This window comes from Lethenteron reissneri, chromosome 68 (assembly GCF_015708825.2).
Source record: "Lethenteron reissneri isolate LAM-NWPU_2019-01 chromosome 68, ASM1570882v1, whole genome shotgun sequence".
Taxonomy (NCBI): domain Eukaryota; kingdom Metazoa; phylum Chordata; class Hyperoartia; order Petromyzontiformes; family Petromyzontidae; genus Lethenteron; species Lethenteron reissneri.
The window spans coordinates 3,994,130-4,012,092 of NC_083846.1; the positions used below are offsets into that span (position 1 = coordinate 3,994,130).

The window sequence follows — 17,963 nt, forward strand, 5'->3', positions numbered from 1 at the left end:
AAGGGAAGTAATAAAATGATAAAATAAAATAATAATAAAATAATTCTCACGACGTTTCACCTGAGGACGGCTGCTTGCGTTGTGGCCGAAACGTCGTGAGAATTATTTTATTATGTTTAATCATCAAATACGTTAATCGTAGCATCACTATCGTCACGTTCTTTCGGTAAAGTCACGTAGAAGGGAAGTAATACAATAATAAAAATAAAACATAATAAATAATTATCACTATTATTTTGAGAATTATTTTTGTTTTATTTTATTATTTTATTTTATAAAAATAAAATAATTCTCACTATTATTTTGAGAATTATTTTTGTTTTATTTTTATTATTTTATTAAAATAAAATAATTCTCACTATTATTTTGAGAATAATTTTTTTATGTTTAATTTTTATTATTTTATCAAAATAAAATAATTCTCACTATTATTTTGAGAATTATTTTTTTATGTTTTATTTTTATTATTTTATTACTTCCCTTCTACGTGACTTTACCGTAAGAACCAAGACGATGAATCCCTGCAGTCACGAAAGCTTTCAATCAATTAGACGGAGAAAGTGGGCGGGGTTTGAATCTTCCGACTTTTGGAAGATGTCTTCTCGTCGTTCGGTTGCGTCATCTTCCGATTCCGGTGGCGGAAGATGGCATCTATATTTAGAAACGATGACTCACCACTCTCAAGCGAAATGAGCTCATGTGTTTGTGTTTGTGAGATATTAAACAAAAGTGTCATCACTCACGTTTATTTTTAGCACATTAGTCACACGCAAACAGTATTTCGCAATGCTATAACTTCATGCGTTCTTTGAAAACTCAAGAAAAAAATGTTTGGCCCAGTTATTGTTGGCAAAACTCCACACTCATTAAAGGTGGAACGTTGAACCAACCATTCTAACCACAGCCCAACATTGCCTCAACGTTGGTAAAACCATTCTCACCACATCCCAACGTTGCCTCAACGTTGGTACAACCATTCTCACCACATCCCAACGTTGCCTCAACGTTGGTACAACCATTCTCACCACAACCCAACGTTGCCTCAACGTTGCTCCAACCATTCTAACCACAACCCAACGTTGCCTCAACGTTCGTCCAACCATTCTAACCACAGCCAAACGTTGCCACAACGTTGGGCCAACCATTCTCACCACAACCCAACGTTGCCTCAACGTTGGTCCAACCATTCTCACCACAGCCCAACGTTGCCTCAACGTTGGGCCAACCATTCTCACCACAGCCCAACGTTGCCTCAACGTTGGTCCAACCATTCTCACCACAGCCCAACGTTGCCTCAACGTTGGTCCAACCATTCTCACCACAGCCCAACGTTCCCTCAACGTTGGTCCAACCATTCTCACCACAGCCCAACGTTGCCTCAACGTTCGTCCAACCATTCTCACCACATCCCAACGTTGCCTCAACGTTCGTCCAACCATTCTAACCACAGCCAAACGTTGCCACAACGTTGGGCCAACCATTCTCACCACAACCCAACGTTCCCTCAACGTTGGTCCAACCATTCTCACCACATCCCAACGTTGCCTCAACGTTGGTCCAACCATTCTCACCACAGCCCAACGTTGCCTCAACGTTGGTACAACCATTCTCACCACATCCCAACGTTCCCTCAACGTTGGGCCAACCATTCTCACCACATCTCAACGTTGCCTCAACGTTGGTCCAACCATTCTCACCACATCCCAACGTTACCTCAACGTTGGTCCAATCATTCTCACCACATCTCAACGTTGCCTCAACGTTGGTCCAACCATTCTCACCACATCCCAACGTTGCCTCAACGTTGGTCCAACCATTCTCACCACAGCCCAACGTTGCCTCAACGTTGGTCCAACCATTCTAACCACAGCCCAACGTTCCCTCAACGTTGGTCCAACCATTCTCACCACAGCCCAACGTTGCCTCAACGTTGGTCCAACCATTCTAACCACAACACAACGTTGCCTCAACATTCGTCCAACCATTCTAACCACAGCCAAACGTTGCCACAACGTTGGGCCAACCATTCTCACCACAACCCAACGTTCCCTCAACGTTGGTCCAACCATTTTCACCACATCCCAACGTTGCCTCAACGTTGGTCCAACCATTCTAACCACAGCCCAACGTTGCCTCAACGTTGGTCCAACCATTCTCACCACAGCCCAACGTTCCCTCAACGTTGGTCCAACCATTCTCACCACAGCCCAACGTTGCCTCAACGTTGGTCCAACCATTCTCACCACAGCCCAACGTTGCCTCAACGTTGGTCCAACCATTCTAACCACAGCCCAACGTTGCCTCAACGTTGGTCCAATCATTCTCACCACAACCCAACGTTGCCTCAACGTTGGGCCAACCATTCTCACCACATCCCAACGTTGCCTCAACGTTGGTACAACCAGAGATGTCCAGGAAAATGCACCCTCTCCTGTAATTAACGTGTTAGCAGCCTTACCTTCTGCTAACATCTCAGCCTGATGAAATTTGGGCTCACTTTTAAGCTTTTGCTTGATTTTACAGATTATTACAGGATTCATGTACACGACTCGAGGGTATTATGAAGTGTCTCTGTGTGAGTCTATGGGTCTCTGTGCGAGTCTATGGGTCTCTGTGTGAGTCTATGGGTCTCTGTGTGAGTCTATGGGTCTCTGTGTGAGTCTATGAGTCTCTGTGTGAGTCTATGGGTCTCTGTGAGTCTATCGGTCTCTGTGTGAGTCTATGGGTCTCTGTGTGAGTCTATGGGTCTCTGTGTGAGTCTATGGGTCTCTGTGTGAGTCTATGAGTCTCTGTGTGAGTCTATGGGTCTCTGTGAGTCTATCGGTCTCTGTGTGAGTTAACGAGTCTCTGTGTGAGTCTATGGGTCTCTGTGTGAGTCTATGAGTCTCTGTGAGAGTCTATGGGTCTTTGTGTGAGTCTATGGGTCTCTGTGTGAGTCTATGAGTCTCTGTGTGAGTTTACGGGTCTCTGTGTGAGTTTACGAGTCTCTGTGTGAGTTTACGAGTCTCTGTGTGAGTCTACGAGTCTCTGTGTGAGTTTACGAGTCTCTGTGTGAGTCTACGAGTCTCTGTGTGAGTCTATGGGTCTCTGTGTGAGTTTACGAGTCTCTGTGTGAGTCTATGAGTCTCTGTGAGTCTATGGGTCTCTGTGTGAGTTTATGGGTCTCTGTGTGAGTCTACGAGTCTCTGTGTGAGTCTATGGGTCTCTGTGTGAGTATATGGGTCTCTGTGCGAGTTTACGAGTCTCTGTGTGAGTCCATGGGTCTCTGTGTGAGTTTACGAGTCTCTGTGTGAGTTTACGCGTTTCAGTGTAAGTCTATGGGTATGTCTGTGAGTATATGAGTCTCTGTGTAAGTCTATGTCTCTGTGTGAGTTTACGAGTCTCTGTGAGTCTATGGGTCTCTATGTGAGTCTATGTATGCACGTTGAACTTCTTTCGCACCGTACATAGTCCAACCGTGGCTAATTAGCATGCGACTCGATCTAAATGCTTCTCAAAGCACTCGGTGCCCCTCCTGGACATCTCTGACAAAAACAGCTTCACGTGAGAATAGGGTTTTCCCCCTTTTTAAATCCTTTATATTAAGTTCGCTTGCTTGCTTGCGTGCTTGCTTGCTTGCTTACGACCGTGCAAATCTTTCGGTCGTTTTTTAACCCACTTCCCGTGATCCAATCGAGCTGACATTTTGCACACAGACTCGTTGTGCGAGACAATTAATGTTCGTGAAAATTTTTTCAAAAAATTTACACTGTTTAGGGAAAACAAATTAAATATTTAATTACCAATTGCTTTATACTGGCAGACAATCATCTGACCCATAGGTGGCAGCCATCTCAAGCCAGAGGACGAGATGACTCTAGCCGCCACGCATATAAAGGATTTATAGTAAAAACTTAGTTTTTACGGGTTATACTTGTTATGGCACCAAAACAGCTGTGTTAAGTTGTTAAAACACCAAACTGAAACCTTTTGACGAGGACTCATGTCTGCATTAACTACAGTACTTGTGGTCAGAATGCAAACAAAAAACACACTCTGATAATAAATGCGTTGTCTTTGAAACTAATTGGTCGTTGTTGTTTTTTCGTGGTGATGGTCGGATGGAAATTGACGGACCCTTCATCCAGCAGTGATCACTGTTTCATTGCTTTTATGGCTTTATTTTGGTGATTTTCGATAAGTTTTTTGGTTTGGCCATGTTTGTTTGTTGTTGTACAGAGTTAGACTGATGGCCTTAATCTAAGTTGTCTTGTGGTTGTTGTTGTTGTTTGACTTGCATCCCACTGGGATTTTTGCACACAGCGTTGGTGTACGGTGCTTTTTCTGCAATATTTTGCTGTCTTTTCTTGGATTTTCTGTTTGCACTCAGTCACATATTCACTTTAAGATGTTTTCATGTTTTTGTTTTTTGTTTGTTGCGGTTGCACCCGATTCAAGAGCCGAATGGCTCACAGGGCTATACCTAAGAAATGAATTCTAGATTTGAAGCTTTCGTGACTGCAAGTATTCATATTCTTAGGTTTTTTGGGGGGTTTTTTCTTCGGTAAAGTCACGTGACTTTACCGAAAAAAAAACCTAAGAATACTAATAAATGAACTTAAAGCAGTGGATAGAGACCACCATAGTCATAGCTACGTCATCAGCGATGACGTAACACCCTTCTATAAATAGCCCAACGCCCGCTATACGTGCGGTGACGTCACCCCATGAGATCATCGCGGGGGGGAGGGGGCGGCTACGGCGGTGACGTCACCCCATGAGATCATCGCGGGGGGGAGGGGCAGCGGCGACGGCGGTGACGTCACCCCATGAGATCATCGCGGGGGGGGGGGCAACGACGGCGGTGACGTCACCCCATGAGATCATCGCGGGGGGGGCGGCTACGGCGGTGACGTCACTCAAGGAAACGTTCCCGCCAAAAAAAATGGCCAAGTTAACCGCCAACCCCCTCCCACCGCTCGTTTTTATTGCATAGTCTGGATAAGCATAGGGCGGGGCACGCGCGCTCATTGGCTGCCCGCGGGGTCACGTGCCGGAAACTATGGTAACGAGGGGCGGGGCAAGGGGTGTGTCTAGGCTTATCCGTGTTACGGTTTTCGTTGAGTGTCCGGCCTAGATTGTCCACATCTTGTCTCGTGAGGCGTTGCGGCTAAGTTGTAAGAGGGTTAAAAGTTTTTACTTTTAACAAATCCCCTACCTAACGTACCTCAGTTTATTGATTGTGTCTTATAGATACATCTCCTTGTGTGACATTCCGTGTTTTTAACGCCGATCTTCGGTTGTTGGTGGTCGATTTGAGAAGAAGACGCCGTTGGAACTTGAGAAATTGAGGTAAATAATGAAACTTGTTACATTTTAGTTTTTTTTGGGGGGGGGGGCATAAAAGTCTTTCGTGTGTATCTTTCGAGCGAATGTTCACGTCTCTGAAGATGTTTTTTAAACTTTTAAGTAAATTTTAAGGCGGGTTGCATCGCTGTGAGATGCGTATACTTGCGTGTATTTCTTAACGTAGCCATAATGCTATGCTTGTGTATATTTACCGGTGTGATAAACCACTGTGTGTGTACATAGAGTTAAAGTTAAAGTGTGTTGTATGGATGTATTACCGCACTTACCACCGTGGTGAAGTACGGTCAACCAAGCCCCGTGAACGACGCGGCCTTGCGAAGGCTTTTGCCCGCAGAAATACATTAACAAACGCGCTAAACAACACAAACTAATACATAATACAGTTTTTTTGGGGGGGGTTCGATCGCGTAAATATAAATGTGTTTGTTAAACCCGACAGACGATTAGTCAAAGGTGTGTCGCGTAAACGAAACGTGCCAATTCGTTACTAACACCGGTTGTGTTGGAGAGCAAATACACAAAGCCGACGTGTAAAACACTAATATACGCAGAGTATTACACAATTGTTACTATTAGCAACTGTTACTACACAAGTTTACATGTATACACGGTGTATAAAGGTCATATAACAACGCCCTTGCCCATCGGATGTTATAGTATATATTTTTTCCACCTTAAAACTCATTAATGTGTTGTGTTATAATAATTGTTATTGTTGTAATTTGTACGCGAAATGTCTCCAAACCCTCTGTTTACCGTGCCCGGTCTGCTACAATTATTAACTACCAACGCCTTACTTTATTAGGGGACAATATAGGCACGTAAAGTAAAATAAAGTTGTATCGATTGTCTAATGATTACTACTAATGCCTATTTCATTAAGGGACGATATGGGCACATAAAGTAAAATAAAGTTGTATCGATTGTCTATAACGATTACTACTAATGCCTACTTTATTAAGGGACAATATTGGCACATAAAGTTAAATAAAGTATCGATTGTCTAATGATTACTACCAACGGCTACGTTATTAAGGGACGATATTGGCACATAAAATAAAGTTGTATCGATTGGCTGTAATGCACGCCGATGCCTACTTTGTTTAGGAGGCCATGCAGGCACTTGAAGTAAGAAAACAAACATTCAATCGATTGACTACGATGCTTTACTACCAATGTCCACCTTACCGAGGCATTGTTTTGAAGGTCAAACTGACTATTGCGGTTGCCTTGTTGGACAAACTGAGCCCTGCCCCGGGAATGTGGAATGTCTCGGAGGAAAGGCAAGAGTGTCAAGCAGGCCAATCATCGCCCCATTGCATCCGAGAGAAAAAATTGTAGTCCTGCTTATAGATACAATGTCAGAATTGGGGGAAATCCGATGAGTTACAAAGCTATTTTCCCCCACATATGTCCAGTAGGGGGCAGCGACAATCAATACAAACAACGATATGAGTGAGTTACTCTTTGGTTCTTTTGGTAAAGTCACGTATAAAGAAAAAATAATAAATTAAATAATAGCATACGACGTTTCGATTGCAACACAAGCAAGCTCCAAATTTAAGAACGATATGAGTTTAACACGAAGGCTTTCGCGATCAATATTATCCATAATACAGGTTGTTTTTTGGTTAGATCGCGTGAATATCAACGTGTCATAATTGTTTTTTTACCCTTCTATCTGGCAACAAAACTGACACCTTTTTTACAAGGAGTCATGTTTGCATAGACCACAATACCTGCAGTCATAATACAAACAAAAGAACATAACTCTGATAATGTATGCACTGTCCTTGAAGTTGATTGGTCCACACCCGAGACAGCTTTCCTTAGAGCCTAGTCTCACATGGTGTTGGACCAAGGACAGTGCACATTATCAGAGTTATGTCTTTTGTTTGTATTATGACTGCAGGTATTGCGGTCTATGGAAACATGACTCCTTGTAAAAAGGTGTCAGTTTTGTTGCCAGATAGAAGGGTAAAATTATCATATTTTTACTGGCAAATGAGGTTCCCATAGTGTATAAACGTGTCGTTAAACCCGCTGTATCGGTGTGCTGTATTCGCAACGAATTGGAATTTTCTGTTTACGTGACAAACGTTACCACCATCCTGATTTCGTCGCTTTATCTTCTTCCTCTTCTCCGCCCCCCTAACTGGGTGGTTGTGAGATGTTAACTACCTCGCCTGGGATACAGGAGGTCGTGGGTTCGATCCCGACCATGACGCCTGCTGCTGTATATTTGGACTTTGCGTTTCTCATCATCATCACGGTGACTAGGAGATGTTAACTATCTCGCCTGGTATACAGGAGGTCGTGGGTTTCGATCCCGACCATGACGCCTGCTGCTGTATATTTGGACTTTGCGTTTCTCATCATCATCACGGTGACTAGGAGATGTTAACTATCTCGCCTGGGATACAGGAGGTCGTGGGTTCGATCCCGACCCTGACGCCTGCTGCTGTATATTTGGACTTTGCGTTTCTCATCATCATCATCACGGTGACTAGGAGATGTTAACCACCTCGCCTGGTAGACAGGAGGTCATGGGTTCGATCCGGACCATGATGCCTGCTGTATATTTGTAGTTTGCGTATTTCATCATCATCACCACGGTGGCTAGGAGATGTTAACCACCTCGCCTGGTATACAGGAGGTCGTGGGTTCGATCCCGACCCTGACGCTTGCTGTTGTACATTTTTAATTTGCGTCTCTCATCATCATCACGATGGCTAGGAGATGTTAACCACCTCGCCTGGTATACAGGAGGTCGTGGGTTCGATCCCGACCCTGACGCCTGCTGCTGTATATTTGGAGTTTGCGTCTTTCATCATCACCACGGTGGCTAGGAGATGTTAACCACCTCGCCTGGTAGACAGGAGGTCATGGGTTCGATCCCAACCATGACGCCTGCTGTATATTTGTAGTTTGCGTATTTCATCATCATCATCACCACGGTGGCTAGGAGATGTTAACCACCTCGCCTGGTATACAGGAGGTCGTGGGTTCGATCCCGACCCTGACGCTTGCTGTTGTACATTTTAATTTGCGTCTCTCATCATCATCACGATGGCTAGGAGATGTTAACCACCTCGCCTGGTAGACAGGAGTGTCATGGGTTCGATCCCGACCATGACGCCTGCTGTATATTTGGAGTTTGCGTTTCTCATCATCATCACGGTGACTAGGAGATGTTAACCACTTCGCCTGGTAGACAGAGGTCATTGGTTCGATCCCGACCATGACGCCTGCTGTATATTTGGAGTTGCGTATTTCATCATCATCATCACCACGGTGGCTAGGAGATGTTAACCACGTCGCCTGGTATACAGGAGGTCATTGGGTTCGGGGCCCTGTCCTGACGCCTGCTGTATATTTGGAGTTTGCGGTGTCTCTCTTTCCCCGTGGTGGCATGCATTTTTCTCCCAGTTCCTGTTTTTTTCCCGTACACATGTTTAAACGTGCACTTAAAGAGTATTTAGTGTGCTATAAATCCCCGCGTGATAAGTCATTTTGTTGGGCAATCATTGGTGATAGCCAGGTTGCTTTTGAAAGAGAGCTATCTGTGTACCTTCAGTGGACCTTACATGGTAAAATAAATGTTTTTTTCAAGTTTCATTATGATGTTTCCTGCCCTGGACAACTTCCTTTCCTCGTGGTTCTTGTGGTCCCTAATTAAATGTCCCCCGGTTCACGTGGTTCTCTTTCGGTGCGTGTTCCTCTTTTCTGCCGGTTTCTCACTAATTCCGAGCACGCCTCTAACCCCAACCGACCTCTACGCTTCCTTGCAACTTCTTCGTTCATCGATCCTCGTGATCCGCGATCTGTACGGCGTAGCCGACATTACGCGCTGATTGAAAATGTGAGGAAAGTTGCTTTGCATTATCAAGTTACACATTCTCACGTCCCCTATGCCTTTGTGTCCTCAAGTTCCTGTTTTTTTACCCTATGCGTATCTTCCCCCCCCCCCCCCCCATCGCGTGCCTCAGTCCCTGTGTGTGTGCGCTTCAAAGTTCCCAGAGCCTTGCACAAGCAACATGGTGACTTCACCGCCGCCTAGTGGCGACTGTTTATTGGTGCGTGTCCCATTTCCCCGTGTTCCCGTGTGGCAGAGGTCGCAAACGGGTTTTGATTCCTTACCCATACCCGGCTGCACCAGGGTCGCAAATGGGTAACCGTACCCGTGGTTATTGCAAACATGATGCCTTGAATAAAGGTGTCAGTTTTGTACCAGTTTAAAAGGGTAAAAACCTACTATTATATTTTGCCACTGGTAAAAGAGATCTCATAGTGTAAATGCTTACCCCGAGCCTTTCAATACTCTTATATTGCACTGTGTTTGAGTTGTACGCCTTCTGGTGTCATCTGGTCCACACCAATGGGGACTAGGCTCTAAAGAAAGCCGTCTCGGGTGTGGACCAATCAACTTCAAGGACAGTGCATATTATTATCATTATCAGAGTTGCTTCTTTTTGTTTGATTTTTTGACTACTTGTGTTGTGGTTATTGCAAACATGATGCCTTGAATAAAGGGTGTCAGTTTTGTACCAGTTACTCACCAGTGACTCACGGCCTACCCGTACCCGGCCGCACGAGGGTCGCAAACGGGTACCCGTACCCGGCCGGGTACGGGTAGCCGGGTATCGGGTAGGGTACGGGTATCGGGTACCCGGTTGCGACCTCTGCCGTGTGGGTGTCATCCTCCTGTCCCCTTTGTCTCTGTCCACATTTGCCCCAAGACTCTTTCTTCCTTGTTGCCATATCAACCTCTGTTTTGTCTGACTTTGTATGCATGTGCGTCTCGCACGTCTGCACGTCTCACCGTATCACCCGTGTCCGCCCCCCCACCTCCCTTGTCCCCAGTGTGCCCTGGTGTGTCCCGGTCTCAAGACGTGAAATGGCGAGTGGAGGCGACGGAGATGGGGACGATGGGTTTTTTCCGCCACCGACGCCGCCGTTCCAGAAAACACGCCGTCCGTCCACCCTGTTGCCGGACACCGGTAATGACCCCACCAGCAACAACAACAGCAGCAGCAGCAGTGATAAATCCCTTGATCATTAACAGAAGCTTATTGTAAGAGTAAAGTCCATTGCGCTAAGAAGCTGCTTTTCAAGGGCGACTCGGCCGGCAGGCAACATCAAAGCAACATCAAAGCATTCCATGTCGTTGCACATGAGACACGTGTTACATGCGATGTTGACTTCCCATAAAGCGCAGCTACTGACCTCCAGAGTAAAAAGCGCATTAAATGAATGATAGCGATGGTATTGATGACGATAATGATGACAGTAATGCTCCGTTTAACACTTGACGACGGTTGACGATAGTTTTCGATTTAAAGCTTTCGTGACTGCAGGGATTCATCTTCTTGGTTCTTTCGGTAAAGTCACGTGGAAGGGAAGTAATAAAATAATAAAAATAAAACACAAAAAATAATTCTCAAAATAATAGTGAATAATTCTCAAATAATTAGTGAGAATTATTTTATTCTGTTTTATTTGTATTATTTTATTACTTCCCTTCTACGTGACTTTACCGAAAAGAACCAAAGAAGGTGACGATAGTGATGCTACGTTTAACGTATTTGATGATCGCGATGACAGCGACGCTTCTGCTCATAATAAATATTTCCCCGCGTCTGATCCCCACCCCCGTGCCAGAGGAGAGTGTAGACCCAGCAAGCGGAGGATGTGTTCCGTAGCTACGCGTACCACCGCTTCCAGACCGAGCTCAGCAACGATGGCCAGGAGAACGGCCTCTTAACAACCCGGCGATGCCCGAGATCATGGAGGTGTCAGCAGACCCACTAAGGTACACTCGCCGATCCGTCACGTGCCTTCTGATGATTCATACTCTGTGGTGGTGTGATATTCTATATATTGTGTGTGTGTTGAACTTCTTTCGCATTGTACGTAGCCAACCAGTGCCGATATTGGAGGAGCGAAAGTTTAATACCTTGCCTAGTAGACAGGGAGGCCGTGGGTTTGAATCCGCGACCTTGACTCCTGTATATTTGAGTTTTCTTGTCCCTCCCTGTAGGTCGTGTGAATTTTTCTCTGGGTCCTCTAGCTGCTGTTATAATTTCCACGCGATAACCACTTTAGTTGAGCTAGTCATATTGTGTTAATTCTAGATTTGAGAGCTTTCGTGACTGCAAAGAATTCATACTCTTAAGTTTTTCGGTAAGTCACGTAGGTAAAAAATTAAATTAAAAATTATAAAAAATAAAATAATTAAAAATCACGACGGTTTCGGAGTATCACTTGATGCAGCAAATCTGGTTGTGACGGTCCCACCTGATGACGGAGACTTGTGTTGCCTCCGAAACGTCGTGATTTATTTTATTTTAATTAATTTTTATTTCATTTTCTATCATTTGTGGCTAGATCGCATGGGAAAAAGAACTGTACAGCTCAGTGGGCCTGACCTGGTAAAATAAAATTAAAAAAGTTTCAGTTCTTACTCTTAGGTTTTTTCGGCAAAGTCACGTAGGTAAAAATAAATAATAAAAATAATAGAAATAAAAATATAAATATTAGAAATAAAATAATAAATCACGACGTTTCGGAGGCAACACAAGTTTCCGTCATCAGGTGGGACCGTCACAGCTACATTTACTGTTATTTATTTTTACCCTACGTGACTTTACCGGAAAAAAAACCTAAGAGTATGAATCCTTGCACCAGGGTCGCAATCGGGTACCCCATACCCTACCCGATACCCGGCTACCTGTACCCGCCGGGTATCGGGCAGGGTACGGGTACCCGATTGCGACCTCTGGGATGAAGCCACGTTGCAGGCGCGGGTGGGTTGATTCTAGGAACTTGAATTGTGAGAAGAGACAAGACGTTGGGAAATGAGTGACAAACGGTGACTCACCAGTGACTCACGGCCTACCCGTACCGGCCGCACCAGGGTCGCAAACGGGTACCCGTACCCGGCCGGGTACGGGTAGCCGGGTATCAGGTAGGGTACGGGTATCGGGTACCCGGTTGCCACCTCTGCCTTGCAGTCACGAAAGCTTCAAATCTAGTTTAAATTCTTGTTCCTCCATCTCATCGTCTGTCTACTTTGCTTCCTCCTTCCCTCCATCGGCCTTCATTGCCTTAAATTTCGATTTAAAGCTTTCGTGACTGCAGGGATTCATCTTCTTGGTTCTTTCGGTAAAGTCACGTAGAAGGGAAGTAATAAAATAAAAAAAATAAAACATAATAAAACAATTCTCACGACGTTTCGGCCACAACGCAAGCAGCCGTCCTCAGGTGAAAAAAAAAATATCCTGCATAATGCACATGCATATGCAGTACTAATTACATTCCTGCATTTCCCATAAATATGCTAAATTCCTGTTGATATGCAAATTCCTTTGTCAATGCGCCCAGCTTATATATATGCTCCAAGCCCGTGTGCTGTTTCATTCAGACTCTGTCGCCTCGACGGACCTGGTTTTCACCTGAGGACGGCTGCTTGCGTTGTGGCCGAAACGTCGTGAGAATTGTTTTATTATGTTTTATTTTTATTATTTTATTACTTCCCTTCTACGTGACTTTACCGAAAGAACCAAGAAGACTTCATTGCCTTGTTAAATTTGCCCATCTGTATGTATGTATGCATGTTGAAGTTCTTTCGCACAGTATGTGACCAACCGTGTTAATCGGAGGTGCTAGCTTGATGTCCTGCCAAACTCTAGTTATGTTTCTTGTTTTGCTTTCTAAGTTATATCTGTTACCTGAGTGTTAAATTATTATTCTTAGGTTTTTTCGGTAAAGTCACGTAGGTAAAAAAATAAAAATTAAAAAAAATAAAATAAAAATCACGACGTTTCGGAGGCAACACAAGCTTCCGTCTTCAGGTGGAACCGTCACAGCACGATAGCTGTATCAAGTGAGAGAAATTTCAAGAAAACAGTCCTTGTATATATACTGGTTGAGGGTGGGAGGAGCCAAGGGAGGCCCTGGATATTATTATTGTGAGGTTCGGTGCGGCTGAAGCACGCTGCTAGGAATGAGCCTTTGTTGTGTTAAATTATTGACCCTTTTTGATGATAGTGGTAATGACAGTGATGCTGTTGATAGAATAATGCTGAAGATATTGCTAATAATGATGCCAATGTTGAAACGAAGATTATGCTGCTGATGATAATGCTGTTGCTGCTCATGCTGAAGATAGTACTGTTGACTATCCTATCAACGATTCCGTTACCGGTGGTGCCGTTAATACCAGTAATATGATTTATTATAACACGATGATGATAGTGAGGGTGTAATCGAAGATGCTGCGCTGCTATTGATGCTGATGATCCTATTGTTGATTTGGATGATAATGATACTGTGTGTCTGCAGCCCGTCCATGCACGTCGGAAGGCAGCTGGCCATCCTGGGAGACGACATTAACCGACGCTACGAGCCGGATTTCCAGCGCATCCTCTCTCAGCTGCAACTCACGCCTGAGACAGCGCACCAATGTTTCAACAAAGTGGCTGAGGGGTGAGCGTGTGAAAAGGGACGCACATACATACACGCACACGCGCGCGCGCACAAAGACGAAGAATGCCTGTGTAAATTTTGATTTAAAGCTTTCGTGACTGCAGGGATTCATCTTCTTGGTTCTTTCAGTAAAGTGACGTAGAATGGAAATAATAAAATAATAAAAATAAAACATAACAAAATAATTCTCACGACGTTTCGGCCACAACGCAAGCAGCCGTCCTCAGGTGAAGAAGACAGACCTGTTCTCCACCTGAGGACGGCTGCTTGCGTTGTGGCCGAAACGTCGTGAGAATTATTTAGTTATGTTTTATTTTTATTATTTCCATTCTACGTGACTTTACCGAAAGAACCAAGAAAATGCCCGTGTAGCTTACTTGTTTGGAGGAGCACCTACGATGACCGGCACGGCGTACGAAGGGTGTTTCATACTCGTAGATGACGAAGACAAAGATCCCCCATATTGGGCGCTTTCACATGCGCTTCTGCGGCCGTCTGGAACGCTCTTTCTCCTTTTCGATTTAAAGCTTCTTTCGTGACTGCAGGGATTCATCTTCTTGGTTCTTTCGGTAAAGTCACGTAGAAGGGAAGTAATAAAATAATAAAAATAAAACATTTTTTTTTTCGATTTAAAGCTTCTTTCGTGACTGCAGGGATTCATCTTCTTGGTTCTTTCGGTAAAGTCACGTAGAAGGGAAATAATAAAATAATAAAAATAAAACATAATAAAATAATTCTCACGACGTTTCGGCTACAACGGCTGCTTGCGTTGTGGCCGAAACGTCGTGAGAATTATTTATTTATTATGTTTTATTTTTATTATTTTGTTACTTCCCTTCTACGTGACTTTACCGAAAGAACCAAGAAGACGGCTGCTTGCGTTGTAGCCGAAACGTCGTGAGAATTATTTTCTTTTATTATATTTAATTTTTATTATTTTATTACTTCCCTTCTACGTGACTTTACCGAAAGAACCAAGAAGATGAGCTCTTTCTCCTTATAATAGGAATCCACGGGAGCTGTGCACTTTTAAATATAGATTTTAAAACTAATTTCTTTCCAACTGCTTTGTGTGTTTAGTTTGCTGTCCTTTCCCCGCACCTCCGATTAGCACGGTTGGCTACGTACAGTGCGAAATAAGTTCTACATACATACATAGCCTTAATAGACTGTCGGGGCAAGTGCTGTGAGTGAGCACATATGAAGGCCGGCACGGCACACGAGGGGGTGGGTCCAGCCCTAGTCGGCCGCCTTTGTCTCCCCAGTGGTGATGTTTTACACAATGCACCAGGTACTCATTCTTTGGTTCTTTCGGTTAAGTCACGTCTAAAGATAAAATAATAAATTATTTAATAGCATATTACGACGTTTCGATTGCAACACAAGCAATCATCATCAGGCATAAAAGAAATAGCAACAAAAATCTAACTAGAAAACTATAGACAGACATACAAGCAGACAGACATCACAAGGACACAGAGAGGACACGTATGGCACAAAGAGAGGTCGTTTCTGTGACGGTGCCTTAAATATAGGGGCGGGGGTGGAGAGAGAGGGGGCAGAGAAAAAATGAGCATATCAATGAGTGGACGGCAACGTGATGCTGCTGCAAGTAAGATGACGACGCGGCACGGCACGCAAGTTTATATGCTATTATTAAATTAATTATTTTATCTTTAGACGTGACTTAACCGAAAGAACCAAAGAATAGTTCCTGCAGTCACGAAAGCTCCAAAATTAAGATTCACCAGGTACTCATTTGATGCCTAGCGGAGGCTGAGGACCGCTTCAAATATTCGCCACTGTTTTTGGTCGTGAGTGGGAATTAAACTTGGGTCGCTCACAGATACACACACGAAGACACATCCATACAAACATATAGTGTTATATCGGCTTTTGGGGAAAGTGCTACAGGTGAGCATATATTAATTCCTGTACGGCACGGAAGGGGGCGGGGTGGCGTTAGCCGTGTTCGGGAATTAAACTTGGGACACCTTGTTTGCAGAGGTCGCAACCAGGTACCCGATACCCGTACCCTACCCGATACCCGGCTACCCGTACCCGGCCGGGTACGGGTAGCCGTTTGCGACCCTGGTGCGGCCGGGTACGGGTAGGCCGTGAGTCACTGGTGAGTAACCGTTTGTCACTCATTTCGGGTAGGGTACGGGTAGGGAACGGCTACCCGTACCCGGCCGGGTACGGGTACCCGTTTGCGACCCTGGTGCGGCCGGGTACGGGTAAGGAATCAAAACCCGTTTGCGACCTCTGCTTGTTCGTAACGTCGTGCGCGAACCACTATTCTACCGTTGGAGTACGCACACACGTGCACATCAAATGTGAATTCACCGTACAGCCTCCGCAGGCTGTTGGGGCAGGTGTTGCTAACATGCACCCAATGTGCAAAGGGTTGGTATTTCCAGAACCAGACCCGGGCGCGTTTTGGCTTTATCGTGTTCATGTTTACAAAATTCTAAGTTGACCACGAGACACCCTAGCACTGAAATCCATCTGCACATACAAACAGACGTGCATGCATGTGTATACAGATGCACACAAGCACACGTACACACACACACACAAACACATTTACTCGTGTTCCCTTGTTAGTCACGGCCGGGAATCGAACTCGGGTCACCGGGTTAATTGTGCAACGCGCACACCATTCTGCCGATGCGGTCACCTCAACCCAGCCAGTTAACAATAGCGCAACGATAAATTGGTTCAACGATAATGAAATAGATATTCTTAACCTCACACCTGCTCACTCTGTCTACAATTCAATCTCCCGTTGTGTCTTCTGCCTTTTACTTATTTCTCTCTCGCTCTGCTGTATCCTGGCGGTTGGCAACTTCTCTTAGGGTAAGTATTGATGCTCCCTCTCCACCCTCTGCACTTTAATCTTCGACTTCCACCCTTGTACCCTGCACACCCAAGATTTCATCACCCTCTCTGTGCGTGCATGTGTCCGTGTTACCGTGCGGATGAATAGCGTCACTGTTATCTTTAACATCAACAGCAGCTTCAGCGTCCTCCTCCTCAATTGTGTCGTCAATAAAATCGCTGACGGCATCATCGTCATTGTGACCACGTGTCTCCCTTATCCCTCCGTGTCCCCGTTTCTGAACATGTCTCTGGTCTCCCCATGTCCCACCGTGTCTGACCACGTTTCCAGGTATCCGTGTCACCACCCCTGTGTCTGACCGACTTCTTGTCCCCATGTACCACGTGTCGTCATGCCCCATGTATCTTACCGTCTCCCCTGCGTCCCCCCGTCTCCCAGTGTCTAAACATCTCACCCATCTCCATGTGTCTACTCCATGTCTAACCATCTCCCCTGTCTCCCTGTGTTTCCCACGTCCCCCCATGTCTAACCATCTCCCCTGTCTCCCTGTGTTTCCCACGTCCCCCTGTGTCTAACCATCTACCCCGTCTCCCTGTGTTCCCCACGTCTCAGCGTGTCTAACCATCTACCCCGTCTCCCTGTGTTTCCCCTGTCTCCCCGTGTCTAACCATCTACCCGTCTCCGTGTCTCCCCTGTCTCCCCGTGTCTAACTATCTCCCCCGTCTCTCCATGTGTCACTCGTCTCCCCACGTCTCCCGTGTCTAACCATCTACCGTCTCCCTGTGTTTCCCCTGTCTCCCCGTGTCTAACCATCTACCCCGTCTCCCTGTGTTTCCCACGTCCCCCGTGTCTAACCATCTACCCCATGTCTATATCTCCCCCGTCTCCCATGTGTCACTCGTCTCCCCATGTCCCCCGTGCCAACTCCTAACTGGACATGTGTAAAAAGAAGAGCTTTATAGTTCAACGGATTCTTCCGGCATACATAAAGATTCTGATCTATCCCATGTAGAGTCTAACCATCTCCCCATGTCTGTCGTCATCGCCCCCCCCTCCCCCCAGGCTGTTTGCGGACGGAGTGAACTGGGGCCGTATCATCGCCCTCATGTGCTTCGGTTACCGTTTGGCGGTGACGGTGTTTGAGCGCGGAATGCGCGGCTTCTTTGGCCGCGTCGTCAGCTTTGTCACCGGATTCCTGCGCTCCAGCCACACAATCGCACTGTGGATCGTGAGCCAGGGAGGATGGGTGAGTGAGATTGCCGCGGCAGGCGCGGTTGTACACGGT

The 17,963-nt window shown here is 45.4% G+C and overlaps 1 protein-coding gene across 1 annotated transcript in view; it reads left to right on the plus strand.

Annotated features, from left to right (window-relative positions):
• The first annotated feature begins 5,097 nt into the window (after nt 1–5,097).
• LOC133360311 (bcl-2 homologous antagonist/killer-like) overlaps nt 5,098–17,963 on the plus strand; it is a 20,645-nt gene continuing 7,779 nt past the window's right edge. The window contains 7 exon segments of the mRNA XM_061578957.1: nt 5,098–5,331; nt 10,213–10,349; nt 11,011–11,021; nt 11,023–11,115; nt 11,118–11,161; nt 13,693–13,836; nt 17,741–17,946. Coding sequence (XP_061434941.1) covers nt 10,247–10,349; nt 11,011–11,021; nt 11,023–11,115; nt 11,118–11,161; nt 13,693–13,836; nt 17,741–17,946 — 601 coding nt within the window. The 5' untranslated portion in view covers nt 5,098–5,331; nt 10,213–10,246.